This window comes from Chelonia mydas, chromosome 27 (assembly GCF_015237465.2).
Source record: "Chelonia mydas isolate rCheMyd1 chromosome 27, rCheMyd1.pri.v2, whole genome shotgun sequence".
Classification (NCBI taxonomy): Eukaryota; Metazoa; Chordata; order Testudines; family Cheloniidae; genus Chelonia; species Chelonia mydas.
The window spans coordinates 10,352,214-10,373,960 of record NC_057860.1 but is presented as its reverse complement, the minus strand read 5'-3'; the positions used below and the strand labels follow the sequence as shown (position 1 = coordinate 10,373,960).

General features: G+C 48.5%; 1 protein-coding gene across 1 annotated transcript in view; it reads right to left on the bottom strand.

The window, feature by feature from the left end:
- Positions 1-21,747, bottom strand: part of SKAP1 (src kinase associated phosphoprotein 1) — a 229,009-nt gene that overhangs the window by 43,537 nt on the left and 163,725 nt on the right. Inside the window, exons 5-9 of the mRNA XM_037887032.2 lie at positions 11,071-11,151; positions 9,779-9,862; positions 5,102-5,226; positions 4,216-4,279; positions 2,422-2,601 (exon numbers count right to left, since the gene is read on the bottom strand). Coding sequence (XP_037742960.1) covers positions 2,422-2,601; positions 4,216-4,279; positions 5,102-5,226; positions 9,779-9,862; positions 11,071-11,151 — 534 coding nt within the window. The remainder of the gene's footprint in view (positions 1-2,421; positions 2,602-4,215; positions 4,280-5,101; positions 5,227-9,778; positions 9,863-11,070; positions 11,152-21,747) is intronic.

Genomic DNA, 21,747 nt, shown 5'->3' with positions numbered 1-21,747 from the left:
GGATTTCTCCGCCTGTGCCATGAGCCGCGCAATCCCACAATGCTTTGCAGTTGCTTAAGTGGGGCAAAGGCCTCCGTGTAAGGATGGATTTCGCCCCCCTGTGCACCCAAGTCCAGCCAAAACCAACACCCTGGACCCAAACGTTTCTGCACGCCGGGCAGGAACCTGGCAGTGATGCACATGTGTAGTTATAGTGTCTGTTACAATTACAACCAGGGATGACCCGTGCCTGTCGATAGCGGCGGGGTGGGGGTGGGGAGGGAGGGCAGCTGGCTTCAGCAGTGTTACTGAGCATGCTCAGTACAAGCCAAGCAGCAAATCGGCAGGGGCATGTGACCCTGCATGCTGCCCCCCATGCGTCGCCTCTGGTTACACCACCTGGAGCCTAGAGGCTCCAACTGTGATCAGGGCTCCGTCGTGCTTGGCGCTGCACATACACCTAGCACGAGACAGCCTCTGCCCCAGAGAGCTTCCAGGCTAAACAAACAACAGGTTGGCGTGAAAAACAGAGGCAGAGGGAAGTGAAGCAGCTCAACCAAGGTTACACAGCAAGTCAGTGGCTCAGCGAGGAACAGAATCTATCCAGTGCCCTGCAACCTGCAGCCACCTCTACCTTGCTGCCAAACTGCTGAGCCCAGTCCCTTATGCCTGAGAGCTTGGGCTCTTAATTGCTGCCTAGTGGAACCTTCCTGACGTATTTAATTTAGTTTTTAACTCGCTAAAAATGCAAAGCTCCAAAAATAAATAAAAGGAAACAAGGACCTAATTTTCATGCAAATGCCCCTAGCCAAGGGGAAGAGGGAGCAGAGTGGGGGCAGGGAAATAAAAAAGACAATGGAAGAATTGTTTCCGACTAGAATATTTTCCAACTTTCTCTAGGCCGCCTTGAAATCGGAACAAGAGGAGAGGAAGCTGGAGCAAAGCAGGGTAGGGCATAAATCAGCAGCGGTGGTAAAGCAGCCTCTCACCCTGGGATCCTTGTAAACGTCCGTCTGGTTCCCTGAGCAGGGACAGTCGTCAATGGAGCTACGTGAGGAATGCAGGGTACGTCTCCACCACAGCCAGGGATATGAACGGCAGCTTGTGTAGATGCACTGGCGCGAGCTGTTCTCTCGCTACCTTGCTAACAGCAGAAGTGAGGATGCACAAGCCCGCCTGACTCCTCTGACGAACAGACACGCTAATGCAGTCGTATCAACACCAAGGAATAACGGTCCGCACCGCCACCTCTCTGGTCTCGCCACACTTGACAGCAGGCTCCGGGGCAGGTCCCATGGCGCTTTCATGTCAAGGTTCCTTCCCCACTCTGAACTCTAGGGTACAGATGTGGGGACCTGCATGAAAAACTCCCTAAGCTTATTTTTACCAGCTTAGGTTAAAACTTCCCCAAGGCACAAACTATTTTATCTTTTGCCCTTGGACTTTATTGCTGCCACCACCAAGCGTCTAATAAATATATATCAGGGAAAGAGCCTGCTTGGAAATGTCTTTCCCCCCAAAATCCTCCCAAACCCTACGCTCCCTTTCCTGGGGAAGGCTTGATAAAAATCCTCACCAATTTGCATAGGTGAACACAGACCCAAAGCCTTGGATCTTAAGAACAATGAAAAAGCAATCAGGTCCTTAAAAGAAGAATTTTAATTGAAGAAAAAGTAAAGAATCACCTCTGTAAAATCAGGATGGTAAATACCTTACAGGGTAATCAGATTCAAAACATAGAGAATCCCTCTAGGCAAAACTTTAAGTTACAAAAAGACACAAAAACAGGAATATACATTCCATTCAGCACAGCTCATTTTGTCAGCCATTTAAACAAAACAGAATCTAACACATATCTAGCTAGATTACTTACTAAGTTCTAAGACTCCATTCCTGTTCTGTTCCTGGCAAAAGCCCTTCTGAACTGTATGACTTTGCACTAGGAGGGCTGCTCCCGAGTCCCTCAACCGGCCACTACAGCTTGGTTCACGCCCATGCGTGTTGCACCTTTGGCAAGTTTCACTGTATATTGTCCCTTGCCAGACCAGAAGCTGCATCACAATTACAAATCCGAAGCCCGCCAGGAGGGACCATTGTGATCATCCTACAGAACGCAGGCCACCAATGAGTGGGTTAAATTGGAGCACATGTTTCAGACACACACCTAACCTTGATTTAAGAGACTCCAAGTCACAGAGAAGCCACTGCACTGGGAGAGGAGCGGGTTAACTCTCATGGTCCATGGTGGACCAAGCTGAACACAGCTGGGAAAAGCCACGTAGGTCAGAACACGTTATATATTCAGTAGAAACGTTCCATGAACCAACCCTTTTTATTCCAAAGAAAGTGGTTTGTTGAGGGGAGGTAAATATCCCTCTGCTGCGTCTACAGCCCATTGCGAGTGGCCAGGGCGTTTCTTCACCTGACCACTTGTCTGCTCACCTGGTAGAACCTCATAGATGTCCTCTTCCTCCTCCCCACTGGCCACTGCCACGTCCTCCTCCAAGTTGAGGGTATTGCGGGATTCTGCATTTGGAGAGCCAAAGCCGTCGATGTCATCATAAGCTTCCTCCTCCTCCTCCTCCTCCTCCTCATCGTATGGGATGGTGGGGGAGCTCATATCTGGCAGGAGGGACGATGAAAAGGAAGGAAGGAATCAAAGGAAAACAAAAATCACTGCGTTAAATGCTAGTGCTTCTGTCATGGGCTGAAATCTACCAGAGAAGTCAGGCTACCATCCCGCAGCGCTCATCATTCATCCTGTTCTGCAACAACACAGAACTTGGGGGGGGGGGGCGTGCCCCCTCTTATGGTCCATGGGTGCCTGGCCTAACACATGGGTTAGGAGCACATGGAATGAGGATCGGGAAGGGGATGACAAACCCTGGGGAAGGGGAGGAAGTCTCTAGGGTGCAAAGCTATGCTTCTTTTCAAGCAGGAAAATAGGATGGAAGGTTTCTGAATGAGGCTTACCGCCCCCCCCAGAGAACACTCTGCAGGGCAGACTGACCTCAGCGGAGCACCGAGGAAAGGAAACGTGGTCAGCGGATTGTCGCCGAGCATGTAACGGAACTAATTTGCCAGCAGGGCCAAGGTATTAACAGACCGACTGAACAGTGTTATAGCATAGGGTGCACTAAAGCTGCCTTCCCTCTGTAGGAGGTTTGCACATCTCAGGCTAGCTTCTGGCCTCAGCTATGCTGGTGTAAATCTGAAGTAACTTCCATGAAGTCAGAGAAGTGACTCCAGATTTCCACCAGAAACACAGAGCTCAGAATCTGGCCCTGAGTGGCAAGTCACATGCATGAACCCAGAACAGGCCCACTCCTGTTTTTCAAATTCTACTCAAGCTTCTTGCAAATAAATAAAATAAAATAAAATAAAAACATCACAGTGGTTGGTTCTCTTCGTAGCAGAGGTACAGAGTGAAGCTGGCAGCCCTTGTCCTTCAAATAACAGCAGCGTCTTTCTCTCCCGCAACAAAAGCTCACAGTCCAGTAAGCAATGCTGGATGACTGGGCCCTTTCCCACCTACATCAGTCTCCCTCCTCATACGTTCGGCTGGGCTAGCTGATTGTGCGACAACTGGATATGGTCAATAACCCGCTCTGCCCAGGGATGACTGCATCTCTCCCTCTCTACCATATTTGATGATAGCTCCCACACCCCACGGTCAGTGCCAACCCCCCGGACTGGCCAGCAGAGGGTGCCATTAGAACAGCCATTCAGCAACCCACAAATTAGATTTTAACCCCCCATGTTCTTTGCCCCGTGCCAATGGGCTGCCTCGGCCACATCCTGCTTTTCTATTCATTTGGGCGCCTTCGTTTATTGCAGAGAAGAGTTTAAGGGCATCAGTGCCAGGAGGAGAAGCAGAGTGGAAGGACTTGCTCGTGGTAAAGGCACTGGACCAAGCGCTCTGAGGGGGAATATTGTCTGGTTTTAGAGCTGGGGACTGGGAATCAGGATTCCTGGGTTCTTTTCCCAGCTCTGACATCGACTTGCCCTCTGACCTTAGACCTCTCTTGATTTTCCCATCTGTATAATGGGGATAACAATAATATAGATACCCATCTTGGGGGCTGCAAGGTCTAATTCGTCAATATTTGGGGAATTCTTTGAGATCCAGGGATGGATGCAGCTAAAGACATGCAAAGCTGTCTACAGATAATGGACTGTCTGAATGAACTGTAAAGTCAAGCACATTGGCTATAGCACTCCCCCATAGCTACTCACCCTTTAAGAGAAACTGGATCTGATCCACCCAGTCTTTAGCCTCTGCAGGACTGGAAGCTGTAAACTAGGGAGGGAATTCATTTGTTATGTCATTAATGTCTTAAGCAGAGGTCGTGTAGACAAGCTCCTAGAGCAGGGGCCTGGGATCCAGGACTCCTGGGTTCTTTTCCTGGCTCTGCCCCTCACCCACTGGGTGACTTTGGGTCACCTCTCTATGCCTCCATTTCCCCATCTGTAAAATGGGGATAATGCTGCTGACCTACCGCAGAGAAGGTTGTCAGACCTAATTCATGATTTAAATGATTTGGACTTATCAGATAAAAACGTGTCAGGTGGGGTTATTATTGAGTCTGAACCCCAACTCCAGACCCAATTTCTCTGTTGCTTTGCAGCTTGCATTCTCATTTACTGCTGGGCCAGATGAGGGCAAAGTGCTTTGGTTCTGGCTGTGTTTTACACCTGCTTTGTACTGGTCTCAAGGCCCATACAAGATGCAGGGCTGTGGAGAATCAGACTAGCCAATTGGCCACGGAAGTCAGTGTTGCTGCCGATTGTCAATCTGGTAAAGTAGGTCCGATTCAACACCGTGCAGCAGGTCACAATGGGACACTTGGAAAGGTTTGCATCCAGATGAGCTTTCAAGAATGAGGGGCACCAAAACCTTCTGGCCTTGTTTCTCTGGTCACAGATTTGGGTTTGGGGGATGACGACACGGAAAAAGGTCTCACCCCACTCAGAGATTCAGACACAGCAGGCCATGTAGACCGTACAGTAAATAGCAACATGCCAGGTGTATGCCGTGGTATGATACACGCAGCGTTCTCATGCTCAAGCGGTTGGGGCTCAGAGAGCACAGAAATAGGACCATTTCTTCTATTGATCCTACCTCATAGCTGCGTTTGCCAGGGCTCATGAGTTTGAAACAGGATTCTCTTCGGGAGTCTTTGCGCAGGTGGAAAGCCAGCTGGGCACTGTAGTACTCAATGGGAAAAGTCCCTTTCGGTTGCTTGCCTGCAATGATAAATAATAATATTGGCTTTGTATGGCTGCAGCACCTTTCCTTGAAGGAGCTCACAATGCTTCACAGATGGGGGAAACTGAGGCACAGAGCCGTGACCTGCCCCAGGGGTCTCAGCAAGTTCACTGGGAAATGGGCAAAAAACTCCTAAGCCCCCTGGTGTGAGCATCTGTATCCCCAGGAGAAGGAAGGGTTGTAGCATTTTCCCTCTTAGGTGAAGGACCAGCAAAGCGGAGGCCCTTCTAACAACCCTTGCGGGACTGTAACAGCAAAGGAAAGGTTGTTAGGGTCACACAGACACACAAGATGAGCTGCCTGTAATGAAGCCGAGACCTGTGTGTACTTGGGGAAATATGATACAAACGATTATTCTGCTGCTGGTAGAGGATTAACGGCTTGGTGCATCCCTGGCTGGGATGATTTAGTTGGGGATTGGTCCTGCTTTGAGCAGGGGGTTGGACTAGATGACCTCCTGAAGTCCCTTCCAATCCTGATATTCTATGATTCTATGATTTAGCGAGGTCTTTGACAATTTGCCTCTGGAAGCTTGTAGACATGCAGACATGTTCACATATTGGATCAGATCCTCAGCTGGGGCGAACTGATGTAGCTCCATTGATGTCAACAGAACTATGCCAAATATACACCAGCTGCGGATCCAGCCCGTCATGTCCTTATTGTAACTGGCAATGAGCTGGTTCCTTTTTGCATCAAGGGAGAGAGCACATCTGGTGGATACAGGAGAAGACTGGGAGTTTTATTCCTGGCTCTGCTGCTGATTTGCAGGGAGGTCTTGGACAAGTCATGCCACCTGCCTGTGCCTCAGTTTCTCCATCTGTAAAATGAGCGTGGTGATACACAGTATCAGAGCAATGCAGGACTGGAAGGGACCTCGAGGGGTCATCTAGTTCAGTCCACTGCACTGAGGCAGGACTATGTATTATCTCTAGACCATTCCTCACAGGTGTTTGTCTAACCTGTCCCTAAAAACCTTCAGTGATGGAGATTCTACAATCTCCCTAGGTAATTTATTCCAGGGCTTAACTACCCTGACTGTAAGGGATTTTTACCTAATGTCCAACCTAAATCTTCCTTGCTGCAATTCAAGCCCATTGCTTCTTGTCCTGTGCTCGGTGGTTAAGGAGAACAATTGATCACCCTGCTCTTTTAACAATCTTTTAGGTATTAGAAGACCATTATGTCCACCCTCAGTCTTCTCTTCTCCAGACTAAACAAACCCATTTTTTTCAATCTTTCCTCCTAGGTCATGTTTTCTAGACCTTTAATCATTTTTGTTGCTCTCCTCTGGACTTTCTCCAGTTTGCTCATATCCTTCCCAAAACACGGTGCCCAGAACTGGACACAATACTCCAGTGGAGGCCTTACCAGTGCTGAGCCGAGTGGGAGTATTACTTCCCGTGTTTTGTTTACAACACCCCTGCTAATATATCCCAGAAGCATGTTACCCCCTTTTTTTTTTTTGTGCAACAGTCTTACATTGTTGACCCATATTTAGTCTGTGATCCACTCTAACCCCCAGATCCTTTTCTACAGTACTCCATCCTAGGCAGTCATTTCCCATTCTGTATTTGTATTGCATTGTATTTGCATTTGTGCAACTGATTGTTCCTTCCTAAGTGGAGTACTTTGCATTTGTCCTTACTGAATTTCATCCTATTTATTTCAGATCATTTTTCCGGTTTGTCAAGATTATTTTGAACTCTAATCCCGTCCTCCAAAGTGCTTGCAACCCCGCCCAGTTTGGTATCATCCGCAAACTTGACAAATGTACTGTCTTTGGCATTATCCAAATTATTTCTGAAGATATTGAATAGAACCAAACCAGGACAGATCCCCGCGGGACCCTACTCGATACGCCCTTCCAGTTTGATTGTGAACCATTGAGAACTACTCTCTGAGGTCACTTTTCCAACCAGCTGTGCACCCACCATATAATAGATTCATCTAGGCTGTATTTCTCTAGTTTGTTTAGGAGAAGGTCACGTGAGGCAAAATCAACAGCCTTACTACAACTGAGATGTAATCTGTCTACTGCTTCCCCACCTATCCACAAGTCTTGTTACCCTGTCAAAAGAAGGATATTAGGTTCGTTTGACACGATTTGTTCTTGACAAATCCATGCTGTTACTTATCACTGTATTTTCTTCTAGGTGTTTACAAATGGATTGTTTGATTATATGCTCCATTATCTTTCCGGGTACCAAAGTGAAGCTGACTGGTCTACAATACCCTGGGTTGTCCTTATTCCCCTTTTTATAGATAGGTGCTATACTTGCCCTTTTCCTGTCCTCTGGAATCTTTCCCATCCTCCCCACAAGTCCTCAAAGATAATAGCTAATGGTTCAGAGATCTCTTCAGCCAGATCCTTAAGTAGTCTGGGATATATTTCATCAGGCCCTGCTGACTTGAAGACATCTCACTTGTTTAAGTAATTCTTAAAGTGTTATTTTCCTGTTTTAGCCTCAGATCCTCCCCACTGACATGGATGTTCATAGGCGCCGGGGCTGGAGCACCCATGGAAAAAAATTAGCAGGTGCTTAGCATCCACCGGCAGCCAAGTTCCCCCCTCTCCCCCCAGAGCCTCCCACCCGCCGGCAGCCCCACTGACCAATTCTTCCCCCACCCTTCCCAGCGCTGTTCCGCGGGGTGCAGGTGGTGCTGGGAAGGAGAGGGAGGAGCATGGATGGGGTGCACTCGGGGGGGGCAGGATGAGGCAGGTGGGGGTGGGGCCTTGGGGGAAGGGGTGGAGTGGGGGCAGGGCCAGAAAGAGGCGGGGCAGGGGCTTGGGGAAAGGGGTGGAGCAGGGGCGGGGCCTGGGGGTGGAGTGGGGGCGGGAAGAGGCAGGGTGGGGGCTTGGAGGAAGGGGTGGGGGGGGGCGGTCAAGCACCCCCTGGGTAGAGAGGAAGTCGGCACTGATGGCTATGTTAGCTGCCAATCACTGCTAACTTTTTTGGTGAAAACTGAAACAAAAACGGCCTTTAACACGTCGGCCATTGCTGCATTTTCCGTTATTGTCTTTCCCCCCTCACTGACTATAGGGTCGACCCTGTGATTGGTCTTCCTCTTGTTTCTTACTGTAAAATGTTTCTCCTTTATGTCGCTAGCTAATTTAATCTCATTTTGTGCCTTGGCCTATCTAGTTTTGTCCCTACATGTTTGCGTTGGTTTTTTGTATTCATCCTTTGCAATCTGACCTAGTTTCCACTTGTTGTAGGATTCTTTTCTGAGTTTCAAGTCGTTGAAGATCTGGTTAGGCCGGGGCGGCCTCTTACCCTACTTCTTATCTTTCCAATGCATTGGAATAGTTCAGTCTTGTGCCTTTAATAATGTCACTTTAAAAAAAAAAGGTCGACCCCCTTGGGTGACGGGGGTTGCAAAGCTTAATCTTGTTACCGTGCTCTGAGATCCTCAGAAGAAGGGTGCTAGAGAAGGACAAAACCATCGCTGTCAGTGAGAGTCAGCGGATTTTCATTTTGTCCTAACAGGGGAATAGTCGTCATAAAACGAAGAATATGATGCACGTTTGCGCGTGCGTTAAAGCTGTTGGCATGCAGGGTTTCTGGATGGGCGGAAGTGTATAACGAAGCCCATATATCTAGCCGCGCCGAACTCAGCTGGAGGTATTAGCTGTGTGTTTATATGTACCTGATGGAGCATAACTGCAAAATATTTATATACACTGACACATGGATTATATACAGTCACTTGGGGAGTTAAAGCCCAGGTGATGCCTAATGGAAAACTCGGTTCAGCATTTTATTTACACAGTTCCAGTCCTGTGTTTCTCTTCTCTTGTTCTTTACCAATAAGTATATTGAAATAAAACAAAGCCAAGATCTTTCTAAAAGTGCCGGACGCTGATGCGTTATCTGGCGTCAATCACCCTCTGGCATAATTATTTACCAGCCATGTGAAATGAGAAGCAGGAGCTTCAGGTGTGAAACCAACAGACAGCAGGAAGCAATGGACTCTTAAGGAAACCAGGACTGAGCTATGAATCGTAAGAAGAACTGAGCATCCAAATCCCTTAGGCACCTTTGAAAATGGCAGCCGACACCTTGTTTTGGAGGAAACAAACAGGAGGAAATTGGTGTATAGGCATAATCATTAACCTGTGGAACTCGCTGCCACAAGACATCACTGAGGCTAAGAGCTTCCTCCAAAGATTAATGATTTGTATGGCTAATGAGAACATTCACAGCTACATAAGAGGGGATGAAAAACAAGGGATAGCAACCTTCCTGCAAAGCATAAGCCAGCCAGCATCTAGCATAATAGAACCTCTAGGCAATATTGTAACACAAATAACAGAAAATGACAGGATTCAACAGAGCAAACTAAGGAATGAATCCAATTTGCTGGGGCCAAATTTATCCCCTGAAGTCCCAGGGACTTCAAGAGAGAACGCTCTGGAACTATCTCCCCAGGAGGCATTAGCGTTAAACAAGGCTTGCCCAGTCTCGTCCCAGCCCACTTGAGCTCCCTGCCCCTTGGAGAACACAAGGCAGGTGCTTTGCTGCTTACTTTTTTCATTTGCATAGTACAGAAAGGTCCTTTTGCTGAGGACGCACCATCGCTTCTGCCACTCTGAGCCAAAGAAACCATGCTCTGTGGGGAAACGGGAAACAAAGGGGGTTAAGGGCACTGCGGAAAATGTCTCATGATCTCTTTTGTGTATTTCTAGTCAGTATAAACCCTCCGTCCCTGCATAATCCCACAGGTTTCCCCATAGCATCAGTTGGGCTGGAATCAACTCTTAGAACTGAGCACTAGATATGGTGCTGATGCCCAAGACTCTGCCCCACGCCTTTGACCCCCACGGGCATGTCTTCACTAGGAAAAAAGGTGTGTTCTTAACCCAGTTTTGCTAACACATGGTAACTAACATGAAGTAAAAGCCTAGTGAAGACAGGCAATTTGTAGCTTTCACAGGGATTAGCAAGGCAAAGCAAACCTTAACCTCCCGCACCATCTGTTCTTCGACCTGCTGACGTATGTGAAAGCTACAAATGCCTCATCTTCCCTAAGATTTCGCTCCGCGGGATCTAACCTGAGTGAAGAATTCACCTTTTTTCCTAGTGAGGACAAGGCCTCAATGTTTAATCCCATTTCTGGGCTTTGCTCTTTGAGCAGAATGACGACCTGCAAAAGTTGCACCCTTTGTTACTTATGATGCATAAACAAAACCTGAGAGATTCCACACACCCCACCCTGCAGAAAAGATTTTTTTTCCTGCTTGTTCTTCACCTTGAGAATAATTTAAGAGTTCAAATCTTATTTTTGTTGGAGAGATCCTTGGATGACTCACACTATGCTGGAGACTTCTCCCGGCTCTTAAGTGGTGTTGAATCTTTAACGAAGAGAGCTTTCCTCCCACGCGCTTTAGTTAAATACAGTAGGTATTAACAGGGAGTAACGGCTGGGCTTTTCAGAAATGCCCAAGTGATTTAGGTGCACAATTCCATTGACTTTCAATTGGACTTGAGTCCCTAAATCACTTGGGTGCTTTTCAAAATCCCACCCACGGTATTTTAAATCACCTGACTAAAAAGTCTTTCCCTTTCGGTTTATCAGGTGTCATCTTGGTATCCCTGCTGTCATGAACCTATTCAGTTCTCCAGTCATCCACAGAGACAAGATTTGAATTTGCAAAGTAAAAGACAAGCAGCAAATAAACCTTTTTCACCCCCTCAACCACAACCACCACCCACTCTCACACTTATTTATATATCATCATCAAGAAGCATAAATAAAGGGGCATAAACCCACCCACCCTGCTTTGTAGGTCACCTTAAACCGGTTTATTTGACTGTTACCTCTGGACCTCTTCTCCAAGTAGCCTTGCTTCAAAACAGTCCCCAGACCTTGGGCAGGTTTCTGTATGCTGTCCTCTGATCCTAAAAAGATCAAAGCAAAGTCTTGTGAAATACACAAAAGATTTCCTACCTGCGGGCTGCGCTCCGCCTCGACCAGGCATGACCATAGACACACAGTGCATAGCCAAACATGTATGCAACCAATGTGCACGCACACACATGCATGACCTCTCTGAACCCTTCCGTACGCGTCACACCCAAATTGGATACTCCAGCCCGCTAGAAGATCTTTTCCAAACTATGAGGCATCCCAGCACTGACATCAGCTTTCATCCGTAGGAGGCGGCTCTGAGAACTAGGCTCATAACGAACCTTGTTAGACCAAACTTTATTGAGGTTATTGAGATGTCCATCCATCTGCCACCACTTGGGCTTTTTAATGTCACCGTACATGAGGGAGGCAGAGGGACGGGGACAGAAAGCAGGAGCAACACGGTAACACACAGAACACCACCAAGTCTGCAGGGGGAATTTTACAGGTAGAAAACAAAGGAAGCGCGAAGGGAGAATATTGCAGGACTCCAGGAGCCGCTGAAGACACACCAGCTCATTCTGACATAGCAACATACTGCAGAACACCCACTGCTAGCCCCGTACACCACGTCGATAGCCACGCCTATGATTCACGCAACCCCCCCCCCCGGTGTTAGGTTCGCCGCTCAGCTCCTTCCATCTCATGCGCTTTTATCGTGCCCGACCCGGTCGTTTCAAAGCACCCCCACACAAATTAAAGTCCTGAGCCTCTCCGGCAGGATCCCAGACGGCACCTTTCCCGTCATCGCCATTGCTAGCTTAAGCAGGGTGCTCTCTTTTGGGTCCTCTTGCTTTCGCACCAACGAACCCTCTCTGCCCTGCACTTTGCGCAGCTACTTTGCCCTGGCGTCAGTGTCTGCACAAGGGGTCGGGCACCAGTGAAAAGTCCGCTTTGACTACGGGGACGTCACTCATTTAGGGCCTGATCCAAAGCCCACCGGAGTCAGCAGGAGTCCTTCCATCAGGCTCTGGGCTAGGCCCTGGCGAGAGGAGGATCAGGCCCACTAGCCACGCTGAGGTCACCCTGGGTCCGGCCCCACGCTGTGCGGACAGAGATGGCACTTGGGGTCCACGAATCCTGTAGCTGCATGCTCCACCTGCCTGGGAGATCTGGAAATATTGGGGTGACTCTCAGCCATGAGCTCCCCTTACAGTCCTCTTCCATGTACAGAAGGTCTTGGCTAGAATGGATCGTCTGTGAGCAGCTAGTCATGGGCCACAGCTCACAGCTGTGGGGGTCAGTGCCCCCCCCCACAGCAGGCTTCAGCAGCTCAGGATCCTTTTCCTCCACCCCAAAAGGCTAAGGCTGATTCTGGGGGCTAAGCCCCCGGCCCCCAGTGAGAGCTCCGGGGGTGTCAGCAAGTTGTAGGAGGCTTTTGCCACCTGGCAGGATCAGGCTCGGTTATTCCCAGACTTTGAGGCCAGAAGGGACAATCGCGATCATCTAGATTGACCTCCTGCATATCTCGGGCCGGAGACCCTCATCCGGCGACTCTGGCATCCAGGCCAAACCCCTCGCGGGTTCCAAGACTTAGGGAGGGGAGGCTGTGCCTTGCAGCACATGGTGTAACTGACCGGATTGCACCTCATCCCCAAAATCCAGCCTGGAATTCCACAGCCCAGGGCCTGCCGCTGAGAGCGGCCCGCCCTGCCGCCTTGTGTCTTAATAATTTGTGCTGAAACACAATAAGAAATGACTCACTGAACGCCACTAATCATCTCTCCAGTGCCTGAGCTTGGCAGCCTTTTAAGTATGAGTAACTTCCCAGAATCCCAGACCAGAAGGGTTGCTCCTGTTTTCTTAGCGTGTCTCTCTCCCGGCTCAATCCATCCCTCGTGTCAGCTCCCTCCTTTGCCGACTCTTTTCATTTTCATGTTTTATAGTTTGCAAACTCTGGGGCTGCTATAAATCCCCGCCCACGGCTCTCGGCGCAAACGCCAGACACGAGAGCAGCACCAAAGGCACAAAGTCTGGTTTTGTACAAACATCCCCTCTCCGTGGGCACCCCCCTCTGTGCTTGTTATTACCTGGGAATCGGAGCCATCCACAGGGGCAGATCCATCATGCCACTGAGGTCAATTTACACCAGGTGAGGATCTGGCTCCTAGGGTGAAGCTCACCTCTGGGGAGAGGCCCATCGCTTAAATTCTAGTTTGAAGGCTTGAGTGGTGCATTGGCCCCACGTTGGCCCTCTGGCCAGGGGTGATTTCAGTAGGTCTGGCCTTTCCCCATGAAACAGAAAGGCAGCAAATTAAAACCAGATTCAAGCAAATGCTTTTCCTGCATTAACCCGTGGAACTCACTGCAGCAAGATATTGCTGAGGCCAAGAGCACAGCAGGATTCAAAACCAAGATGGGACATCTGTTTGGAAGGGATATAAGGCCTCAAGCTTCAGGGCATAACTGGACCGGTAACTATTTGGTGTCCAGTGGAAGTTTGGCATCTTCCTCTGAAGCAGATGGTATCAGGCACTGCCAGTTGCAGGGCCCTGGACTGGTCTGACCCACTACAGCAATTCCTGCATTCCTAAAGCGGGACATGGGGTTTTGCTGCAGAAGGCCCCATTATTGACACAGGGGCTGGCTGAGCAGTTCGGATCAGAATCCACGGCTTTCCAAGAGACAGGGGTCGCCAAGAACCCTGGCGCAGAGGCCACCCGCCTGGCATTGCTGCTGCCCACCCACACAGGGAGCAGAACCTTTGTTACAGACACACCACGTGCTTTGAGATGCTGAACGTCCGACTGTAGGGGGGGAAAGAAAAAAAAAAGGTACAGTAAGCATTTTGTTTTTTTTTTTTAATCAGAATCCAGGCCCCTTTCGTTAATGCAAATCTAAATGTCATTTTATGGGACATTTATAATTATGAAAATGGGCTGACACTGCCTGGTACACAGGGGGAACCCGCAAGTATGAATATTACATTAGCGTGCCCGATGCCAGCTCACTGATCCCGCTGGCAGGCGCATAAAAAATGCTCGAGTGAAACTTTTATTTAGACGTTAAGATTCCAGGCCCCAGCGGGGTGACGCAGGCAGCCCCTGTGAGATCCCATCAGTACGCGTGTTGGAATTGAATTACCCAGGGGGAAAGGCAGGAGCAGCGAGCGCTGGTTTGCTTATTTAATTTCATTTACTTTCAGTACATTATCAGCATGTAGCTTCCCTCAGTGTCCCCCCCACCCCAAGAAACAAGGCTGCAGAGAAGGGTTGCGTGCATGCTCCAGGGGCCATCTGCAAGCTACAGATCTTTCCCGTCCGCTCCTGCTCCATGCGCTTGTCCTTCACGGCAAGCAGAACCTGCACTCTCTTTTGCTAAGGTCTCCTGAGTCAAGGAGGATTCTGGGAAGCTATAAAGGGTCCATTCAAACACCCCCAAGAAGGGGGGAAAAAACAAGGCAGCATGGCCTAGGAGACAGAGCATGGGGCTGGGAGCCAGGATCATCCATAAGTAATCCAGCTCCGTCACTGAGTTCACAGTATCAGCACTGTGTCCTGCTCCGCCCGTCTCTCTGCATCCACCTCTCGTCTCTTGTCTTAGATTGTAAGCTCTTTGGGACAGGAACCATGTTCTTGGTGTGTGTGTGTGTGTGTGTGTGTGTATACAGCGCCTAGCACAGTGGGGACTGGTTCATGCCTGGGGCTCCTAGACACGACCACAATACAACTAAAAAATAATGATGCCTCTCTTTGGGCAAGTCACACTGCCTTTCTGTGACTCAGTTTCCCCAACAGTAAAATATGAATCATGAAACTTACCCTCCTTTGTAAATGCTATGTGACTGCTTAGTTTAAACACACACACACACACGAGACCTTGGAAACATTAAAGGCTAAGCACCCTTATGACTGCAGCACACAAGACAAACATCACTGTCAGAACCTCCCAGATACAGCCCTCGTAACACACCAGGAGCCATAAAGATGAAATCTGCGGGAGGCATGTTACTGCAGAGGACATGGCAGTTCCGCACCTACTGCCCTATCGGGGGAGACACAGAGAAGACAGAAGCTGTGAGGCAGAGCGTTTTCTCCCTCCAGACTCGCCCCGAGCACCCACAGCCAAGTCTGCCACAGAAGTGCTGAGCAGGATTCTCTCTCTCGGGACCTCCGCGACTCTCAGAGCCAGCTGTGGACTTGGGCTGCCCCGGGAGAGTCCTCCCCAGCAGGCATTGTGTATCCAAGAAAGCAGAGACGTTGGAGCCTGCAGGAGTCACGGCCTGTTTCACCAGGTGTGTTCTCACTCAATGAGAAGAGAGAATCAGGGACAGTCAGCTGGTAACACCAGGCCACGGGGATCAGAACACAAGAGGCCACATGGCTTGGCTTGCACAGGGCACCAGTGCTGAGGGTGGGGTCTTTACAGAACAAGCTGGCAGCAGATGGCTAAATTATCCTGAAAACAAAATCACTGGGCTTTCTTTTCTTTTCACCTTTTGCTTAACTTTTTAAAGCCCCCAGTTCATTCTCATGCGCTAGAAAAACAAACCCTAAGGGGCTAGTCACAAACTAGCCAGGGACACATGCTACGCCAAGCAGCTCAGATAGGAAGGCCGGGAAGGACCAATACAATATATCTAGTCCGACGCTCCGGGTCAGAGAATTTCACCCAGTAATTCCTGCCTCGAGGCCAAACAACTTGACCAGTCAACCAGAGCCTCGATTTAAAGACTAAGGCCTTGTCTAGAGGGGAAAGAGCGAGACCGTGTGCTGGTGTGAGCACAGCTCCCCAACTCGGATGAAATTAAAATGCACATTTTTAACAGGGAATGTTAATCAATCATTGGGCCAGTTGCCAAAGGAGGGGCTAACTTCTCTATCGTTTTGGGCTTGTCTATTGCAGCCAATTAAAGCGTGGCAAGCCAGCCTGTGACTCTACAGCGCACCAGGTTGCCGGGCAGTTACTCGCCATGGGAACACAGCTACCGTGCAAAGAGAGTCCCGAAACCAGCTACTAGTACGCTAAGCCGCACTCTGGGATGTTTGTTGCACTGTAGCAATGGCCACATGGCAAGTTACTGGCTGGCAAGCTGGTGCGGTGTAGACTCACCGCCTGGCTTGCCATTAGCTGCAATAGACAAGCCCTAAGTGATAGAGAAGTTAGCCCCTCCTTTGGCAACTGGCCAAATGATTGATTAACATTCCCTGTTAAAAATGTGCATTTTAATTTCATCCGAGATGGGGAGCTGTGCTCACACCTGACACCCCTCCCGCCCCTAGAAATCCCATCCCAGGTGTCATGGGAGCTAAAGTCACACAGGCCTGGAGGACACGGCAGCCCTCACCCTACCATGTTACCTGCACGTTCAAAGGCAGGACACATGGAGACGTTCCTATTGCAGTCAATTCCTGAGCGTTTGTCATTCCTGCTCCCTCACTTCGGTTAGACACTGTACTGAGAGCAACCTTATTACAATAAACCTAGAGGTGGGATTTTCCAAATCGCTCCGCAGTGACCTACCTACTCCTATTGCAGTCAATAGGAGTTTTGCTGTTGAGCGGAGTTAGGTCAACGCCGAGGAACCGACCGCGGAAGCAACTTCGCCCACTCGTATGACAGGATTTGGCGGTAAATGGGTCTACGAGCACGGCAGCTTACGCGAACCTCACTGCAGTATTTTGGACCATTGCTGTAAGACACTGTGCAGGATCAAACCCCTCTCTCTTTCAGTCAGCATCTTATGGGCCCCCATAGAAGATGGTGAGTCTCCCCTTATTTAAGCTCCTCAACCTCCATCTCTCTCAAACTCAAGAGGGTTCTGTAGGAGGCCCTGTGTTGCTAAGACACGGGCCCATGGAGGATGGTGGTCCATAAAGCCCTCCTTGGTGGCCTGCAGAATGGAGCACCTGGCAAGTCAAGCAGCATGGGTGTGTGGGGGGAGGGGAGAAAACAGGATGATGGGGAAAGGGGGGGGGCCCACGAAAGGCTGTCTTTCTCACAAAGCCATTCGCAAGATGAAGAAGCTGGAGAGCCAGAGTTAAGCAGACAACACTGGACCTGGTGTAGGTCAACTGAAGTCAACAGAGTTACACCAGTAAAAGAACGTCGTTTAATGAGTCGCGCTCAAAAATCTCCTGCAAACGTCATGTTTGAAAATGGCATCATGCTGGCCTGTGCTCTCTGCACCCCCAAGCTCATCTCTTGCACCTTTTCCTTGCCCTCCACCATTCCTTTGTTTAATCAAAATATCTGCTTCATGTCCCCCGTTTTCTCTTTCTTCTCTCATTCTGCTGCTCCTCATCCTATTCTTCTCTTTAGTCTCTCTCTTCCTCCTTGCTCCTCATTTTCCTGTAGCCATGCTTCTCTCTCCGTCTCCCAGCTCTGGACCTTAGTCTAATTTTGCAGTGCCTTGAAAACTTAGAACCATTTATAGAAGAATGGGAATAAAATGAGCAACCGTTTCACAGAAAATGGGAAACTAAACAATCGCCAGCGTGCATCATCTGAAGTAGATCTCGTGCCAGACTAATTGCATTGCTTTTTTTTTTTTTTTTTTTTTTTTTGAGGAGGTTAATAAGAAAGTAGATGAAGCAAAGGCAGTGGAGGTGATTTACTTGGGCATCAATAAGACTTTTCATAAGAGGCTAGTAAGCCAAGTTCAAAGGATAGGCATCTACCTTAGGATAGCTACCGGGATTGAAAGTTGGCGGATAACCAAGGTGCAGTTTACATTCAAAAGCAGCAAATCACATGGAGGAAGTTATCAACTGAAATTTCCTAGGGCTCAGACCTGGGTCCTGTTCTCTTCAAGGTACCAAAGCCTAACATACTGCACGGTATCCCAATTTGCAATGCTGTTTTGTCTGAATACAAACAATCCAGCTAAAGTTTGCATTCAAAGTCGGAGACAGGTCAAGAAAGAAAGGGCCCTCAGGGGGATGTGACAGTAGAACTGGCCACGGTGCGGTTTTATACATCTTCTTTTAAAGCATCTGCCACCAGTCAACACTGAAGCCTGGATCCAAGGCTAGATGGCTTATGGCAATTTTTGTGTTCCTATGACAACTCTCGACATAAAGGACTAAACGCCAGTCCCACTGAAGTCATCCTAGGAAGTTACAAACCCATCAAAGAATGGAAGATTGTCCTATTGGAACGATGTTGTACTTTAAAATTCTTGTAGATGCCACATAGTTATTGGCATAATATCGGTAGATCGGAAAGACAGACAGACAAAGACAGACCTCTGTCTAGAGAGCTAGCTAGTTAGTGTAGGTTTTCCTAAATTGTCCGTGTGGTATCTATGGCTGACAACGAAACACGACGGAACAGACAGACTTCCATGACTTCAGATGGGACTAGTACTGGCCTGGGGCATGTAGGGAGACTCTCAGTGCCTTTTATTCTGCCTGGAAAATTTCCCAGCAAGTCTGAAGTTAAATTAACTTTGCAAAACGCAAAAATGGAATTCAGAAAGGAGGCAGCGCCTTTGGCCCCAAAGTTTCCATCCAAGCCACTAAGTCTATAATTGCAAAATAAAAAACACAATCTCACAATCTATTTGCACAGCTCATTAGCTCAGGGCTCACACTCAGCAAAGAGGGAGGGTGGGAAAAAAAACAAAAAAAACAAAAAACCCAACCCTTCGGCACCAAGTACCTTTTGGAAGTTGCTATGGAAACCAGCCCTTTGCTCCGGCTTTGCAACTGAGACTTGCACATTTCTGCTCCGGTGCGCTTGTTCGTCTGTCCATCCGTTTGAGGAGTTTATGAGGACATTTTTTTTAACAAGTCTTCTTTTTGTATACAGAGAGAGAGAGAGAGAGATATCTCACTCCCCTGTTACTTCTCTCCCCCAAACATAACATTATGTCAGCCACTCGACCTGCCGTGCTACTGGGACAGCATGATTTACAACGTGAAAAGGGAAAACCTAAATCATCACAGAATGAAAACATTAAAGTTAATGCCTCACAAGTGAGGAATTTATTACCATTAACTCCAATAAACAGTTATAAACCACCCGTCCTTTCCTGTCCACGCACAGGGACACGGACGCAGGGACTTCATTACGCTCAACTTTCTTTTCTTCTTCACTAGACCAGTCATGTGTGTTCCAATTGGCCACCATTTATTGTTAACTGGATTGGCTCATTTTCCGGGGACTGAAGAAGGCATGAAGGCCTCATCCATTTCGTTTCGCGGGCGGCTCGGTGCAGATGGATGGAAGAAAAAAGTTCACGAGACATGCAGCTCGATGGGTTTATTTAAACGCCACTGAAATATATGCTTGACAAAAGCCAACTCTCGCCTGAGCCCCGTACGTCATTACTCAAAAAGGCTGATGTATAAGTAACAACATATGGGCAAGCTGTGAAGTTACACCGGATACCAGCTCGCTTCAGGGTGCACTTGGCCAAATATTTGCTTCTCACTGAGGTTCCACCACCACGCTGAAACCTGAGCCTGAAATCTGAGGCCTTACTGAATTTTTTCTCTCACCCCATCTCAAAGGAACAGAGAGGAACGTGCAGTTCCCTGTATAGTGTCCTCTCTCCAAGGAAAAGCATGTAATAATAATAAGGTTATTAATTATTGACCAAAGCCCGAGGTCTTTCCTCAGTTAAAAACATCCATTGGCTTCCACAGGACTTTAGGATCTCATCGTCATACACGCATCGGAGTTGGTTATTGGAGGGTTGCTCCCAATTAAGACGGAACTGGGCTCAGGTCTACCAGCGTCAGGTCTGCAGAGCTACCCCAGGATCGGGCCCCTCAATACACACAGATAACACCTGCACACCCCATATCCATTAGGAAGTATCTGTACTGTGATAGCACACAGCAGCCCCCAGTCAAGGACCAGGACTCTCATGGTGCCAGGTGCTGTACAAACCCAGAACAAAAGGCTGATCCCTGACGATTGCCTGTCAGACCCTCTACCCCACGCCTGCTTTGGGGCTCTTTGGAACCATTTCTCCTCTCCTTTGCCCTGGCACCGATCAGGACCAGCTCAGCTGAGGAGAGCAGATACAGACCCACAGACTCTTGGTACCCTGTCCATAAAGGAGGAATAGTCAATTCAGCTACTAAGGGACCAGAACTCGAATCCTCCACATCCTAAATTTGCTTGCTAATGGTTACCAACACAGAGAGCGGCTGAGCAATACTGGCTCCTCCTGTCCAGAGGAATGTTGCTTGGCTGCTCTCTAGCTTCATTAAACACCCACTCGTGGATCTAACAGGACCAAGTATATAGATGGTTCTTACAGTGAATTCAGAAGGCGGCTGGTTTCGGGCTCATCCTGATCCCTAACAGGAGCAAATTCAACGGCTAGGGTTCCTCCATGGAGATGCTCTGCCCTCTTGAGTTTCACCCTGGAAACATGCAGTTTTGATGGCTCCAAACAGCCCCAGGCTTTTGTAGGAGTTTGATCCAAGTCCCAACTTCACAGCTTGGGGCCCATCTCTAGAACTTATTCTAAACCACGCGCCCAATAAGCGGGTCCCACTGGATCTACTGTGGCAGCGTGCTCATACGGTAGTAGTCACATGGGCGCGGAAAGGTAACAGGATACTGTCACAATCTAGCCTTGTGTTGGTCAAGCCCAAATTATCCCTCCTCCTCCACCTTCCCCATGGTTTGTTCTGAATGGACAGACAGAAACTCTGGAGTCGGGAAGAAAGCAGAGGAATTTTAAGGAGTGGAGCTGCTAGGGTACCAGAAGTAATTATCTAGATAACTGTGCTGTAGTCAAGGTCATGCAGAAATGTACTTGGGTTTTGGGAACTGACAAACTTCACCAGTTTCTGGATCACACTGTACCTCCCCTTATGTTCTGTCCTCCCGCAGGCCGCCCTGTATACCGGAACACGGAGCCCAAGCCCCTGGCACTTCTCTGCTAGGAAAATCAGCGACCACAAAATCAACGCAGAAAAATTCCCAAAGTTGCAGACGTGATTTTAATTTACAGGGTCTCTGCCAGGCCACAAAAGACCAGACACCTGTTGGCTAAAGCCCATCTCATGGCTTACCCCATTATTTCTATAAAAATTCTGTAGCACATAATTGTCAGCCTTGACACAAACGATTCCTATAGATCATGGTGGAAAAATCAAGAGGATTTAAGGACAGAGGAGGGTAGGAAAAAGTGAAACAAATGACATGCAATTTTTCAAGCAGAAACAATGGCAATATGAAGATATATAGGTGTCAACCGTACAGGAGGAGGCAGGAGGGGCTATGCTCTTTTACCTCTTACGGTGTCACTCATGACCTCTACCATTTGAAAGGCTTTGATTCCACCTTGCCCAAGGGATCTCTGAGCACCGGAGAAGAGATGAAGAATGCCCGCACCTGACCTCACCTCTACGTTGTCTAATGACTGACGGCATAAATCAGTGTTTCCCCTCCGCAGACCCAAGTGTCAAGAACCCCTGTGAGAAGGCTGGAAATATTAAATGATTTCCCCGAGGGTTTTGATTGTTACTCTGTTTCTCTCCTGTAACTGTAGAGTCGTGTTGCACATAAAGAAGAGCTGTCCCTTGGGACCTCAATTTGTGTATGGAATGAACTATAGAAATAAGTCAAACAACCAGCTTCCACCTTTTTTGGAGAGGGGCACAGAACAAAAAAAAACCAAA